General features: G+C 59.6%; 2 protein-coding genes across 13 annotated transcripts in view; both read left to right on the top strand.

Moving 5' to 3' along the window:
* The first annotated feature begins 212 nt into the window (after positions 1–212).
* Positions 213–6667, top strand: ZBTB45 (zinc finger and BTB domain containing 45). 11 transcript variants are annotated; one of them, XM_073888992.1, is made up of 5 exons: positions 213–349; positions 1882–1976; positions 2194–2254; positions 2453–3736; positions 4780–6666. In XM_073888992.1, the coding sequence occupies exons 4-5, from the start codon at positions 2458–2460 to the stop codon at positions 5034–5036; spliced, it is 1536 nt and encodes a 511-aa protein (XP_073745093.1). In that variant the 5' UTR covers positions 213–349; positions 1882–1976; positions 2194–2254; positions 2453–2457; the 3' UTR covers positions 5037–6666. The 11 variants fall into 11 exon arrangements, with proteins under 11 accessions (XP_073745093.1, XP_025705107.2, XP_025705098.2 ...); XM_025849321.2 differs by having other exon boundaries at positions 244–349; positions 2458–3736; positions 4780–6667; XM_025849312.2 differs by lacking the exon at positions 213–349 and adding an exon at positions 356–987 and having other exon boundaries at positions 2458–3736; positions 4780–6667.
* Positions 6668–6761: 94 nt separating this feature from the next.
* Positions 6762–12562, top strand: part of SLC27A5 (solute carrier family 27 member 5) — a 7665-nt gene continuing 1864 nt past the window's right edge. The window contains exons 1-6 of one of the 2 annotated variants that reach the window (XM_073888985.1): positions 6762–7488; positions 8168–8377; positions 8753–8911; positions 10798–10922; positions 11755–11949; positions 12033–12123. In XM_073888985.1, coding sequence (XP_073745086.1) covers positions 6810–7488; positions 8168–8377; positions 8753–8911; positions 10798–10922; positions 11755–11949; positions 12033–12123 — 1459 coding nt within the window. In that variant the 5' untranslated portion in view covers positions 6762–6809. The remainder of the gene's footprint in view (positions 7489–8167; positions 8378–8752; positions 8912–10797; positions 10923–11754; positions 11950–12032; positions 12124–12562) is intronic. The other variant, XM_025848685.2, reaches the window with a different exon arrangement.

The following is a 12562-nucleotide window of genomic DNA, read 5'->3' as shown; positions in this document are numbered from 1 at the left end:
CGGGGCGCGCGCGGGGGCGTGGCCCCCAGGCGGACGGCGCAGGCCCCGCCTCGTCCGCGTGCCTAGGGCAACGCGCCGGAAGCGTGCTGCGGCCCAGACGTTCCTCGCCGCCCCGCCGCCCGAGCCTCTGCGACTTGAGTTCCGACTCTGACGAGAGCAGGAAGTGCGGCCCGGCCGCGGCGGCGGATCGCCATAGAAACGCCGGAAGCGTGCTCTGACCTAGCGCTTCCCCACCCCACCGCGGCTGCAGACTTCGGTTCCGCCGGCGTCGCCCCCCGAAAGTGCGGCCTGGTCGGCGCCGAGCGGGAGCGGGCCGCGTCCCGGCCGCGTGCCTGAGGAGGAGCCGGAGGTGGGGTCTGGCGGGCATCCCCCTGCTGCAGGGCCCCCGGGCAGGCCGGGGCGTGCCAGGGGAGGGGCACCGGCGCTAGGCTTGGAGCGCGCGCTGTGGACGTGAGGGGGCGCTGCCGGGTGGGGGCTTGGCTCTGGCGACCGCGCGCCGGCGGGAAGTCCAGGCTGGCTGGCCGGGGTCTGGAGCGGGTGCAGCCCGGGCGTCTCAGAGAGGGCCTCTGGGTTCAGGGTAGGGCGCGAGCAGTTGAGCGGCGCGTGGGAGAGGGTGCTTGGAGCGACGCGTGCGGCGAGGGCAAAGGCGTGGCAGCCAGAAGGCGGCGCCATAGCCGGGGGCGTGGGCCTTTGTTCTGAGGCGCCGAGAAGGCCCCGCCGCGTCTGGACCGAGAGGGAAGAGACCGGGAGCGGGGCGGGGCTGGGCCGGAAGAGGCCGGCCTTAAGGGGACCGGTCGATGCGCAGGTTTGCGCCCCAGGCGCCCAGGCACGGATTTGAAGTTCTCTAGGCGGTGGGTGAATAAAGACGGGGAACGGCCTGTGGCATAGGTGACGGCACGTGCAAAGACTTGGCTTGTTTGAAGAATTGCCAAGAATTAATTCATCGCCATGGAGGGCTCGGAGCCCAGGAGGGTCCCGATCTGTCAGGTCTGAACAGGCTCCCTCTGGCGGTCGCCTGGGGAATAGGCCGGGGGGCGGGCATCCCAAGGAGACGGCTCCATCAGCCTCGGCCGGAGGTACCGGGGCAGTGGCGGAGTGCGAAGTGATCTCAGGGTGAGATGTGGCGCACGCAAGACAGGGAGGGGCTGGCCCCAAAAGAGGAAAGGCGATGTGGGCGTGAGGCACCGGAGGGGGGTGAGTCTGAGACCCCATTAGACCCGGAAGGTTAAGGGAGGCTGCGCTCCGGGGCTGTGTGACCCAGCCTCAGCCGGGCTGGTGGAGAGTGGGTGTCAGGGTGCGTCCTGTGTCCCGACTGTGCTCCCCTAGACTGGAGGTGCGTGTGGGCTGGGTGCAGGATGAGCCAGGTACCCCATCTTTGTTTGAAAGACGGAACACTGAGTCCTAGTGAGCACGGTGCCTGCTTGGCGGGTGAAGTAGCAGAGCCGCTCAGATTCCCGGAGTTCCCTTCCAGTGTCTGAGGGTGGGCAAATTAAGTGGAATTAGGAGGTCAGAATTTTGACAAGAGTCGTGCTGATACGGAGGCCGCTGCTGCACCACCTTTGCCCTCCCGATCACACACCCTGCACGATCCACGCAAGCCCCCTCTCTATGCCACACCCACACCGCAGTGCCCTACAAGCCATATCGAGATTCCAAGAACACCAGGCTGCAAGAGGGACCTCCCTACCTGCGGTGCTGGGGTTGGCCAGAGACCACTTGCCAGGCTAGTGCCCAACTGACTCTCAACCCTTTGTGACTATGCACACCCTGAGTCGCTTAGTCCAGGAGGCAGGCAGGGCGTGCCATCCCACCCCAAGAAGACCTCAGTATACACTGGTTAACATAACCCCATTCCAAGCCAACAGACCTGGGTCTCCACAGGACCTTGGATGCTCCAGGCTTAGGGGATGTGGCAAAGGAAGATCAAAAAAGAAGCTGCTTGGGGAGGAATCACAGCCAGCCAGGAAAGGGAGTGGGTAAGGTGTGGCAGCCAGTTCTGTAAAGGGGCCCCTGCAGTCTTCTCCACAGAGCTGCCCCCTGGGAGGGGTACTTGGGGAAGGTTTCTGGATTTGGAATTCGGCGAAGGGTTGGTGGGTGGGCCCATGTAGGGGAAGCTGAGCTCTGGACCCTCCCCCGGGGAGTAAGCAAGACTGGGAGGGAGGCAGAGCTTTGGTATTCCCCACCTTCTTCCAGGTGGTGCCCTGGGGGCTTCAGAGGTAGAGCTGCAGAGGTCCTGGAGACGGGGTGGTGTTTGGTGAGTCCTGTGTCCTGTGTATGGGAACAGAACTGCCAGAGGCCTTCTCGAGGGGGCTGAGGTTCGCAAAGCCTGGGGTTGTGGTGCGCCCGCGGGCCTTGTCCTGAAATAAGGGCTCAAGTGACAGGGACAGCGGGGCGGGGGAGGGGGTGGATCCCGGGCTGACTTCCCTCTCCCCGCCCACACCCCCTCATCCAGTGCAGATGGCGGCGGCAGAGGCGGTGCACCACATACACCTGCAGAACTTCTCCCGCTCGCTGCTCGAGACTCTCAACGGGCAGCGGCTGGGCGGTCACTTCTGCGACGTGACTGTGAGGATCCGCGAGGCTTCGCTGCGTGCACACCGCTGTGTGTTGGCTGCTGGCTCGCCCTTCTTCCAGGACAAGCTGCTGCTCGGCCACTCGGAGATCCGCGTGCCGCCGGTGGTGCCCGCGCAGACGGTGCGCCAGCTCGTCGAGTTCCTCTACAGCGGCTCGCTTGTGGTGGCACAGGGCGAAGCCCTGCAGGTGCTCACGGCCGCGTCGGTGCTGCGCATCCAGACGGTCATAGACGAATGCACGCAGATCATTGCCCGCGCCCGCGCCCCGGTCCCGGGCGCGCCCGCACCCCTACCCACGCCGGTGCCCCCACCTCTTGCGCCCGCGCAGCTACGCCACCGCCTGCGCCACCTGCTTGCCGCGCGGCCCCCGGGCCACCCCGGTGCCGCGCATAGCCGCAAGCAGCGCCAGCCAGCGCGCCTGCAGCTGCCCGCGCCCACTGCGCCCACCAAGGCCGAGGGGTCGGACGTCGACCCCGCCCTCCCGGCGCCCCCGGACGACGGCGGCGATGGCGACGAGGAGACCGATGACGAAACCGACGGCGAGGACGGCGAAGGCGGCGGCCCGGGAGAGGGCCAGGCGCCCCCTTCCTTCCCCGACTGCGCCGCCGGCTTCCTCCCCGCCGCCCCTGACAGCGCGTGCGAGGAGCCGCCTGCACCCGCCGGCCTCGCCGACTACGGCGGCGCCGGGAGGGACTTCCTTAGGGGGGCGTCGGCTGCCGAGGACGTGTTCCCGGAGAGCTACGTGTCCGCTTGGCAAGATGAGGATGGCACCGCCGCGGAAGCCTGTGCCACCGAGACCCCGGCTCCGCCTGACTGCGTCCTGTCCGGATCCCGCGTCCCCGGCGTGAAGACCCCGGGGCCCCCAGTCTCGCTTTTCCCGTTTCATCTGGGCGCTCCTGGGCCACCTGCGCAACCTCCTCCCGCGCCCTCCGGCCCTGCTCCTGCACTCTCCTCCGCCTTCTACCCCGCGCTCCAGCCAGACGCGGCCCCCAGCGCGCCTCCCGGGGAGGCACCGGCCCCGCCCGCCGCTCCCGCCGCGGCCCCCTCCGCCACCCCTGCCCGAGCCCCGGGTGCCGCCGAGCCACCTGCCTATGAGTGCAGTCACTGCCGCAAGACGTTCAGCTCGCGGAAAAACTACACCAAGCACATGTTCATCCACTCGGGTGAGCCGGGATGGGTCTCTGAGCCCCTTGGTCATTGGAGAGTCAAGCCTGAGGGGGGACTGGGGACTGGGCAAGTGGGGTGGAGGCACTCATGCGGTTCTGATGCTCTTTCATAACCCCAGGGGAGCCTGGAAATTGAGCCCCAAGTGCGACGTGTAGGGGGGAGGGGAAGCCCCTCCACATGGAGAAGCAGGCACTCCTGCATCCCCTACCTCGATGTAGTGGTGCAGGGGGGAATCCTACCGCCGGGTTAAGGAGCAGGAACTTGCCCAGAGCTTTTGGGAAGCTGGAAGTGAAGCCTTTACTCACCGCGATGGAGCTTGGGATGATCAGGAGGAAAGGAGCCTTGGCAGGGATATATAGCCAGGTTGGGGAGCAGTGCTGCAGGGAGCCTCCTGGGTCTTCTGGCTGGCTGTGGGTCCGGTGGCTGGGACTGGATATGAGGGAGGGTGACCTAGGGAAAGCGTGCAGAGTAGGCAGAGACGTGCCCTGATCAGCGCTGGAGGACAGAGATGGGGCTGCATAGTGGGGACCCCGCAGCTGCAGAGGGAGGGAAGGGGAGCTCCTTGAAGACCATGGAGAGGTCCCCTAAAAACCTCAGCTGGTCTGGGAGGTGCTCTGCAGTGGCTGAGGGAGAGACAGAGAGTGCTAGGGTGGACCGGTGGGGATTGTGGAGCTAGGGCCTGAGGTGGTGGCTGGCAGGTCCTGGGTGTGTTGTGGGGTGTGTGGGGCTTTCCCTAGGGGCTCAGGTGGAGGACAGGGGTGTGGAATGTCAAAGACTGCTTGCAGGGCTGAACTGGATGTTGTTAGGAAAAGCAAAGATTTGGCTGGAAATCCTGTGGGAGTGGGAATGGGCCCTGTTGGGCAGGAAGGTCCGGGAGTGAGGGGTAGTCCGGGAAGGAAGGGAGTGTCCCTAATGGACAGGGGGATTCCGGGTTGATGGGCAGTCCCGGAGGAGAAGGGAGTCCCTGCCAGACAAAGATTCCCCGGGGCGGGCCCCTTCCCAGCTGACATACGTGCGCGGCATGCCCTGTCGCCCACAGGGGAGAAGCCCCACCAGTGCGCCGTGTGCTGGCGATCTTTCTCACTGCGCGACTACCTGCTGAAGCATATGGTCACACACACAGGCGTGCGCGCCTTCCAATGCGCTGTCTGCGCCAAGCGCTTCACGCAGAAGAGCTCACTCAACGTGCACATGCGCACGCACCGGCCCGAGCGCGCGCCCTGCCCCGCCTGCGGCAAGGTCTTCTCACACCGCGCGCTGCTCGAGCGCCACCTGGCCGCGCACCCCGCGCCCTGATCCAGTCCTGGGCCTGGCTACGCCCACCGCAGGATTGACCACGCTCCCGCGCAGTCGGCCACCCTCTGCCGGGTTAGGGACCTCCCGTGGAACTAGGCCACAACCACCGCGGGACCGGTAACATCCCTGCCTAGACGCCTGGACCACATTCCCACCACCAAACCACACTTTCCCCAGAGCGCAGGCCTTCCCTCTGCTTCCGCCCTTTCCCCCAGACCTGACCAGGGGTCCAGCCTGCCTTACTCCTCTCCTCCCTCGTACTTAGACCCTCCTGACGGTGGCAGGCTGGGGCTGGGTTTGGTCAGGGACCTGATCACCCCTGAGAACTGGATCATCTCCAGCCTAAACTCAGAGACCCTTGGGCCAGGCCCAAGATTTGTGGCTTGAGTGGGGTGGGTTCTGGAGCTGCTCCTCTGCCCCAGCGTCGAGCGGGGCATGATCCCTGGCTCCCCACCGTACCCCTTCCTCAGTCTGGTGTCTAGGGGGCTCAGGTGGGCCCATCATGGACTGGGACAGGACCTTGGGACTCCCGCTCTCTAATAAAGTACTGGGGCCATGGGTTCCAAACTCGGAAGCTGTGAGCTCCCAGACCTGTGCATTTCTCATCATCACAGAATGGTTGTGGGCCTGGGGGCTCAGTGCCCCCATCCCTGGGCAGCTAACCCTAACCTCCTGGGCTCCCTGGGCAGAGACAGGATGATCCACTTGGCCCCTCATGCCTCTGTTCTCCAGGAGGAAGTGGGATGTCCATGTGACTGGCACTTGACTCTTCTAGAGCCCTTGGTGCTATGGGGAGAGGTACAGGCCAGCCCTGAGGTGCATCTGGAAGAGGGAAGCCATATGTGGGAAAGATGCAGACTTCAAGGCCCTTCCTGCAGGAATCTCAAGGCCCTTTGGACTCTAGGCTTCCCCATCCCCATCCTAATGGGCATGATTGAGCACCTTACTTGGGTGGGGGGAGGGTGTCTAGGGAGTCTTTGAGGCCAGGCTGCCATGTGGGGATCTGAGCTCCAGGATGCCCACCCTGGCTGGTAAGTTCTGAAGCGTGGGGTGGGGGAGCAGGGCAAAAGGGGAGAAGCAGCCAGGCCCCTTGGGCTGCTAACCAGGGGGCTGAAGGTACTGATCCCTGGTAGCAAACCAGTGTCACAAGACCCCGCATCAGTTTGGCTGCCAGCCCAGAAAGCAGCCACTCCTCTGCTTGCAGAGCATTGGCGGCACCTGACCCTGGGCACCCTGTCTTAAAGATTTGGAGCAGGTGGAGAGGGGTTTGAGCTGAAGACCTGCGGGCTCCCAGGTCGATGGCACCGCCTCTGAGCTTCCCCTCTGTGACTGCCTCCCAGAGGTGAAGGGCTCAGGCTTCCAGGCCAACCACTGAGAGACTGCCCTGCCCACGTTCCGGGCAGGGGGAGTTTAGCCTCCTGAACCCCGTGGATGCCAGGGGGTTGGGCCGACTCAGCCCAGCATGTGGGTGGGGGTGGGGACGTCAGAACTGGGTTTGAATTTAGTCACTGAATTTGTTCCTTCAACTACTTGCAGAGTGCCAGGCACGTACCTGGCTAGAGGTAGGCACAGTGAAACAAGTCGGGTTAAAAAGGGCTGGGGGGTGGAGTCCTGAGGCCAGAAGCATTGCTGTCCACACCTCCAGGGCCACCGTCAGGGGGTGGGGGTGGGGGTGGGGGTGGGGCGGGACTAAGGGTCAGAGATCTGGGCCAGGCAGCCCCTGGCAGAAGTTACTAGCAGTCTGGACACTTCCCCGAGGAGGGAGCGGGTGCCATGGGCATTTGGCTGCGACTAGCCTTTTTACTGTTGGTGCTGCAGGCTCTGGGGCAGCCCGCATGGCCTGCGGCTGTGGCCCTGGCACTGCGCTGGCTCCTGGGAGACTCTGTCTTCTGCGTGCTGCTCAGCCTGGCCCTGCTGGCGCGGCCCTGGCTCTGGCCCTGGAGGCCCCACTGGCTGAGTCTGGCAGCTGCGGCGCTCACGCTGGCTCTGCTGCCCGCACGGCCGCCCCCGGGGCTACGCTGGCTGCCTGCAGATATGGCCTATATCGCCGGGATCCTCCGCCTGGGCCTGGTTGTCAGAGCGCGCATGAGACGCCGCCCGCCCGACACCTTTGTGGATACCTTCGAGCGACGAGCACGAACACAGCCGGGTCACACGCCCTTGGTGTGGAAGGGGCCAGGGAGCCGCTCAGTCACCTTCAGGGAGCTGGACGACAGGGCATGCCAGGCAGTGTGGGCCCTGAAGGCCGAGCTGGGCGGCCTCACGGGCTTGCTTGGCGGGGAGTCGGCCGCCTTCCTGGTGCTGGACGCCCAGACAATTCCGGCCTTGGGTTTGTGGCTGGGGCTGGCCAAGCTGGGCTGCCCAGTGGCCTGGATCAATCCACATGGCCGGGGAGCGCCCCTGGTGCACTCAGTGCTGAGCTCTGGGGCTCGGCTGCTGGTGGTGGACCCAGGTGAGGAACCTAGAGGCTAGAAGAGGCCAGGGGGTCCTGCTGGAGGGCTAGGCAAGGACATCCTTGCTTCCTACCTACCCTCACAGGCAATTATAGTCAAAGCTCAATTGCTGGAAAGTAATTTTGGGGGCACCAGAGGTTTTTTTTTTCCATGTTTGTTTCGATCCTTTTTTTTTTTTTTAAGATTTATTTATTTACTTTAGGGCGCCTGGGTGGCTCAGTGGGTTAAGCCTCTGCCTTCAGCTCAGGTCATGATCCCAGGGTCCTGGGACTGAGTCCCGCATCAGGCTCTGTGCTCAGTGGGGTGCCTGCTTCTCCTGCTTGTGCTCTCTCTCTCTCTGTCAAATAAAATCTTTTTTAAAAAAGATTTATTTATGTTCGAGAGTGAGCGGGGGTAGGGGCCAAGGAAGAGGGAGAGAGAACCCTTGAGCAGGCTCCCCCCTGAGCGCAGAGCCCCATGCAGTGCTCTCAGGGTTCAATCCCAGGACCCTGAGACCATGACCTGAGCTGAAACTAAGAGTTGGCTCAGCCTGACTGACTGAGCCATCCAGGCGCCCCTGTTTTAATCCTTTTTGCCAACAAATACTAACTATGGGGCTTTATCTTTGGGTCTCGGGTCTCCCCTCCTGACCTCAAATGTGGGCCTTTCCCCAATTTCTCTTCTGACCTGTCCCTGCAGACCTCCGGGAGAACCTGGAAGAGGTACTTCCCAAGCTGCAGGCAGAGAACGTCCGATGCTTCTACCTCAGCCATTCCTCCCCAACACCAGGAGTGGGGGCTCTGGGGCCTGCTCTTGATGTTGCACCCACCGACCCCGTGCCCACTGACCTACGTGCTGGGATCACACCACAGAGCCCTGCCCTGTTTATCTACACCTCAGGGACCACTGGTGAGGGTGCCCAGCAACCCCAGCCCTGACCTCTGAACCCTAATGCTGCCCTAACCCCAAGCTTGACATGTGCCTCAAACTTGACCTCTGAAACCCATCCTACCCTTTGATTGTGACACCTGGCCTGAACTCTGACCCCCAATGTGTTTTGACTGGTCAGTACCAGAACCTTGCCTCTGCCCAGTAAACAGCCACTGAAACCCTAACTGAGCTTTGGAATTTACCCTCTGAACCCCAAATCCAATTTTTCTTCCCCGAGCCCACCCACAAATCCCCATACTTGAACACCTCCTAAGATCCTCAAGCCCCTGACCACGGAGACCCACTCCTACGTGCTGGCCTTTCACCACCTACCCTTCCCACTCCATTCCCCAGGGCTCCCAAAGCCGGCCATTGTCACGCACGAGCGACTGCTGCAGATGTGCAAGATGCTGTCCCTGGGTGGGGTCACATCTGATGACGTGGTCTACACAGTCTTGCCTCTGTACCATGTGATGGGGTTTATCCTTGGGGTCCTCAGCTGCCTGGAGCTCGGTAAGCCCTTTTCTGAAGACCCCTCCAATCCACGGGACCTCCAGACTCCACAGGGTGGAGCTTTCAGGGTACAAGGCCCCACAGGTTACCCAGCACCGAAGTTCTTACCTTTGACAAAGGACACACAGCAGCAGACCCCAAGGCTACTTGGGCAGAGACTTGGTCACTTAGTCCCTAATGGCTTTGCTGTTGTCGGAAGGTGACAAGCTGATAGGAGTGCTGGGATAGTCAGCGAGGGTTAGGTGTTCACCAAGCATTCCACTGGGCTATCTTCCTGGACACCTGACTAGAAATTCAGACTGGGAACTCTCCAGTATTTTCCTCTCGAGTTTTTATAAAAAAAACTTTGAAAAACATACAAATTTCTAAATATTTCTACATGAATTCTCATGTACCCACCATCCAGCTTCAGCCACCATCAGCATTTTGCTTTCAAACATACACAGTACAGCAAAAGTAGAGAAAATAGTTTGATGATGTCTCACATATCCCCACCCACCCTGGACAATTGTTAACACGTTGCCAATCTTATTTCATATGTATTCCCCTCTTTATTTCTCAATTATTTTAGAACAAATCCTAGACACTGTATCTTTTTGCTTGTAAGTATTCAGTATGTATCTCTAACATACAAGGACTTAAGAACTGTCACCATGGTGATATCACGTCTGACAAAATTAACAGTAACTCTAATATCATCTGATGCACAGGTCATGTTTGAATTCCCCCAGTGACATGTCTAATTGTTTTTTGTTTTGTTTTGTTTTTTACAGTTAAAGTCCCCTCACTGTACTTGCTTGTTTGTTCTCTGCTCCTCTTTCCCCTGCATTTCTTGTTAGACTGGAAATTTCCCCTAGAGACGTTAGATTCAGTTCAATTATTGGTGGCAAGAACCTTGGTGGGATGCATTATACTTCCTAATACATCACACTGAAGGCAGCTCATAACTGTTACCCTACCTTAGAGAGGCTAAGATGAATTGGGGAGCTGTATGTATGTATGTACAGTTGACATGTTACATCAGTTTCGGGTGTACAATGGGGCAATTAGACAAATCTACACACCGGGGGGGCTTTAATTGGAAAACTCCCTGTCAACCTTCCCCCTGATTTTACCAGCTCTTGAAGACCTTTCCTGAATCAGGCATTTCATCAGGGGTTGCAAACAAAGTTGTCACTTTCAAGACCAGCATCCATTTTCACATAGAAGGCATTGTATTTTACGTCCCTGCCAAAAATACAGCCTTGCTCTATTTCTGAAGACACACACTTGCTACCTCACCAGGCACACAAGCAATTGTCTCTTTGGGTGCAGGGATCGTAATATTTAGCTTGCATGGTTTTGTTGAGGGTTAGGGTTGAGGTAGGGAGAGTGCTTTCCACAAAGCCAGCTGCAGAGGAGGTGATGAGCTAAAAAAGGGTCACTTTCCTGGAGTGATAAGTAGTGGCCTGTAAAATTTATTAATCCATGTGTCCATCCTTCGAGACATCCTTCCACCAACTCATGCACCCATCTACTAACCTACCTCCTCACCCACCCATCCATCTATGCCACCACCAATCCATCTGCCCACTCGTCCACCTACTATCTATCTGCCCAGCTAGACATTCATAAAAGATTTATCATAATCAAGAATGATTAATATTCATAGCCCTTATTTAGCAGTGCTCACTTTGTACCAAGCATTGAGCTTGGTACACATTCTGAAGAGAGGATTCAAACCCACGCCCACCTACGGTCTTCTCATGTGGGCAGTCCTAGCTGGGTCAGGGACACACAGATGAGCTCCAAACCCTGTGCTCTAAAGGGCCACGGTTAGGTGATCAAAGCAGCTTGTCACCGTGGCATGGAAGCATGACCTGAAACCCTTTCCTCTCCCCACTCAGGAGCAACCTGTGTCCTGGCCCCCAAGTTCTCCGCTTCCCACTTCTGGGATGACTGTCGGCAGCATGGTGTGACTGTGATCCTGTATGTGGGTGAGGTCCTGCGGTACCTGTGTAATACTCCACAGGTGAGGGGCTGAGATTAGGGCTCCGTGGTGAACACCTCAGATATGACCCTAGATGTCATCTCAGGTAAAGGTTTCAGAGAGATCCAGGTACAGGACTCAAGCAAGGTCCCTTAGGTAAAACACCCCAGGCAATAGCCACAGTTAGCGCAGCCCACACAAGGTTTCCAGTCACGGCCCCTATGATGATCAGCGGTGCTACCTTGGGCAGGTGACTTCATCTCTCTCAGCCTCAGTGTCCTCATTTGGAAAATGAGGGTCTGTTATCCTCACAGGGGCTATTTGTGAGAATAAAACATATATAAAGTGCCTAGAACAAAGGGTGATTCGGGGTAAGCTCACTAGATGTGAACTTATCAGCAATGAGGTATGGATCACAGGTAAAATGCTTCAGGTAACTACCTCCAGGTGAGGCCCCCAGGTGTCTCCCCAAGGTGAAACTTCAAGTCACTCCCCAGTTTACCTCCAGTTAAAGGCCCCTAAGTAACCCCTCCAGGTAACCTCCCCCCAGGTAAAAGTTCCAGGTACTACCCTACATAAGATCCCAGATATTTCCTCTAGGTAAGCCCTGGATAAGGCCTCCAGTCACCCCCTAGGTATCCCTTCAGGTAAGGCTTTTAGGTAACTTACCCCCAGGTAACCTCTGTAGGTAACCCTCCAAGTACAGACTCCAGGTAACTACTCTCAAGTGAGAACCCTTGGTAGACTACCTAGGTATAGATGCCCCCCCCCATCACCTCCCAGGTAATTCCTCAGGTAAAGACCAAGAGATGGCCTTCGTAGGTAAGGGTTCCAGGGCACACTCCTGTTCACCCTTCTCGGGATGCCCCTGCAGCGACCAGAGGACCGGACACATACAGTCCGCTTGGCAATGGGCAACGGACTCCGGGCAGAGGTATGGAAGTCCTTCCAGCAGCGCTTTGGCCCCATTCGGATCTTGGAAAGCTATGGCTCTACAGAAGGCAACATTGGCTTCGTCAACTACCCAGGGCGCTGTGGGGCCCTGGGCAAGATAAGCTGCTTGCTTCGAGTGAGTGGGTTGGGTGGGACAGTGGCCCTGATTGAGGCTGAGCCCACAGGACCTCTACTGACACTTCCCTACCCTCCACTCAGATGCTGTCCCCCTTTGAGCTAGTACAGTTCGACACGGAGGCCGAAGAGCCTGTCAGGGACAATCAGGGACTCTGTGTCCCTGTGGGGCCAGGTACAAGGGTTGGGAAACCTCCCCTGGGTGTGGGAAGGGCGGGGGCCATCTGCCCCTTGGCTGGAAGAAGCTGCCCAAAGCCTTGAGGCCAGTGCCCCGTGGCGGTGTCTGCTGCCCTCACCTCGTCTGACCACCGCCTGGGACCCTCTGCCTCGCCGACTTCTCAGCTCCGCCTGGCTCCTGTGCCTCGGTCTCCTGCTCTGCTGGGTGTCTGGGTGTCCATTTGCGGGAGTCATGCCCTCCCGGGCGTCAGTACCGTCTCCTAGGGTCGTCCGTCCTGGGGCCATGCGCGGTCTTGGCCATATCTCCCTCTTGCCACCACCATTTGCCCCTGTCCCGTGCCCTGCCCTTGTAGCCCTCTCTCTGCTTCGAGTGGGCCCCCAAGGTTTCCTGTCTCCCAGCCTGTCTCCCCCCCCATCTTTATCTCTAGGTCTCCCAG

The sequence above is a fragment of the Callorhinus ursinus genome, unplaced genomic scaffold (assembly GCF_003265705.2).
Source record: "Callorhinus ursinus isolate GAN/ISIS: 27379988/994484 unplaced genomic scaffold, GSC_fseal_2.0 scaffold100, whole genome shotgun sequence".
Lineage (NCBI taxonomy): Eukaryota > Metazoa > Chordata > Mammalia > Carnivora > Otariidae > Callorhinus > Callorhinus ursinus.
Note: the sequence above shows the minus strand (reverse complement) of the source record. Positions and strands in the feature narration are given on the sequence as shown.

What these genes read in the sequence shown, in the direction of transcription:
- ZBTB45 (XM_025849311.2), top strand. Translation starts at nt 1,759, where the DNA reads ATGCACACCCTGAGTCGCTTAGTCCAGGAGGCAGGCAGGGCGTGCCAT. An exon ending in TGGAGACGGGGTGGTGTTTG is followed by an intron (nt 2,255 to 2,457) that starts GTGAGTCCTGTG and finishes CATCCAGTGCAG; the next exon opens with ATGGCGGCGGCAGAGGCGGT. An exon ending in GCACATGTTCATCCACTCGG is followed by an intron (nt 3,737 to 4,779) that starts GTGAGCCGGGAT and finishes TGTCGCCCACAG; the next exon opens with GGGAGAAGCCCCACCAGTGC.